At 31.9% G+C, this 1,619-nt stretch overlaps 1 protein-coding gene across 1 annotated transcript in view; it reads left to right on the plus strand.

Annotated features, from left to right (window-relative positions):
* Positions 1 to 106: 106 nt before the first annotated feature.
* The window catches only part of LOC116701242 (galactose-specific lectin nattectin), a 4,277-nt gene continuing 2,764 nt past the window's right edge, over positions 107 to 1,619 (plus strand). Inside the window, exons 1-2 of the mRNA XM_032534843.1 lie at positions 107 to 220; positions 519 to 581. Coding sequence (XP_032390734.1) covers positions 122 to 220; positions 519 to 581 — 162 coding nt within the window. The 5' untranslated portion in view covers positions 107 to 121. The remainder of the gene's footprint in view (positions 221 to 518; positions 582 to 1,619) is intronic.

Below are 1,619 nucleotides of genomic sequence, written 5' to 3' on the forward strand. Positions count from 1 at the left end.
ATGAAAAGGAAGAAAAGTAAAAGTATGTTGGTTGCAGTACCTCTTACTGGAAGAAGTGTTTCCTTGTTCATTTCTACATAATATCTTTTCAATCAGCAATTCATATGTTTACGTACTTCAGATGCCACGGCGCTATAATAAACTATATAAAGATTCTTCTTTCAGTGTCAGTCATCAGCTGGTTCTTCTCCTCGGTTTCAGCCATCACCACTCAGCTAAGGTAACTGTCTTTTAATTTCATGTACATTATTTATAATAATTAATCCTGTATTATAAATTATACATTATTATTATTAATTGAGAGGACATTTTCTCTTTTAAGAAAACTTGGGGTATTGGAGTACTTTTTGTTTTACACATTATTAGATAATCCATCAAATAGAAACCAAATCTATATTATATATTTACACTTATAACTAGCAGAATACATTAATGTGCTAAATGGCTCATTAATTATCACTGTCTGACATTATCTCCCAGCATGCAGTTTGCTGACTGTCTTTACCGTCTTTCCACAGATGACATCAGTCTTTCTGATCTCTGTGTGTCTCTGTCTGTCCAGCGGACTGCTGGCTGCATACGTAAGTTCACTCTGAAGAAATAAATCTGGAACATAACAAAGATCTGGCAACGCAGTACTTTACCTTGGAATTAAAATGGAAATGGGGCGTGTAGCTACAGTTAAAAAACAGAATATTTAATTTAGTTATTTAAAATTTAAGTAAGTTAGTAAACTTCTGACAAGAAATGTTTTCTTAATTAAATAAACAACGCTTGTTTCAACACTTTAATGAAATACAGAATATTTTCTGTTATTTAACTCTTCCAGCCTTTTTGAAGCATGGTGTTTTTTGATGCTGGGAATATTTTTGACTCATTTCTGATGCTTTTGATGCTCACTAATCCAAGTGCTGGTTAATAATTTACAATAGTTTTGTAACTAGATCCCTGTGTCCTCCAATTAACATTTCACATATGTAACACCTGACCAAGACAAACAACAATTTAAACTACTATACATCCAAAAAAACATGTTAATTGTCTCACACAATTACCTAATGGTAAATGCAGACAGATACAAAATTGTTGCTTTCACCTCCAATCTATATCACCTAAACGTTTTGGCAGCAGCTAAATGTCCCATAATGCAACTGAAATGTAAATAAACAGAAAAACAACTGTGAATCCCATTCTTTAGACATTATGCAGACATACTGTTAGTTTACAGACATTTCTAAGACTAACTATTAATTCTAAAAAGTTATATGGAGGCATACATTCTATAAATTCACTATAATTATATTACGGACTCCTTTTTTCAAACCTTAACTCCTTTCATGTTTTTCAAAACCAACTTCATTCAAACATCCACATGTTCAGCTCAATCAGGACTTTTATGCTTCTATGCAGAATATTCATAACTCTCAAAATTCCCGAAACATGCAGCGATTTCAGGAAGGTTTTCCACATTCACGTGAATAGAAAGTGTTAAAATTGTATACAAATACATACATTTTCAACTGCTATCTTCTCATTCCTACATTTATCAAGAAACTCCATTCAAACTTTAAAATGTTACACATCCTTTATACATTCAGGGTATTATTTATCTTTCAAAT

The sequence above is a fragment of the Etheostoma spectabile genome, chromosome 2 (genome assembly GCF_008692095.1).
Source record: "Etheostoma spectabile isolate EspeVRDwgs_2016 chromosome 2, UIUC_Espe_1.0, whole genome shotgun sequence".
NCBI lineage: Eukaryota > Metazoa > Chordata > Actinopteri > Perciformes > Percidae > Etheostoma > Etheostoma spectabile.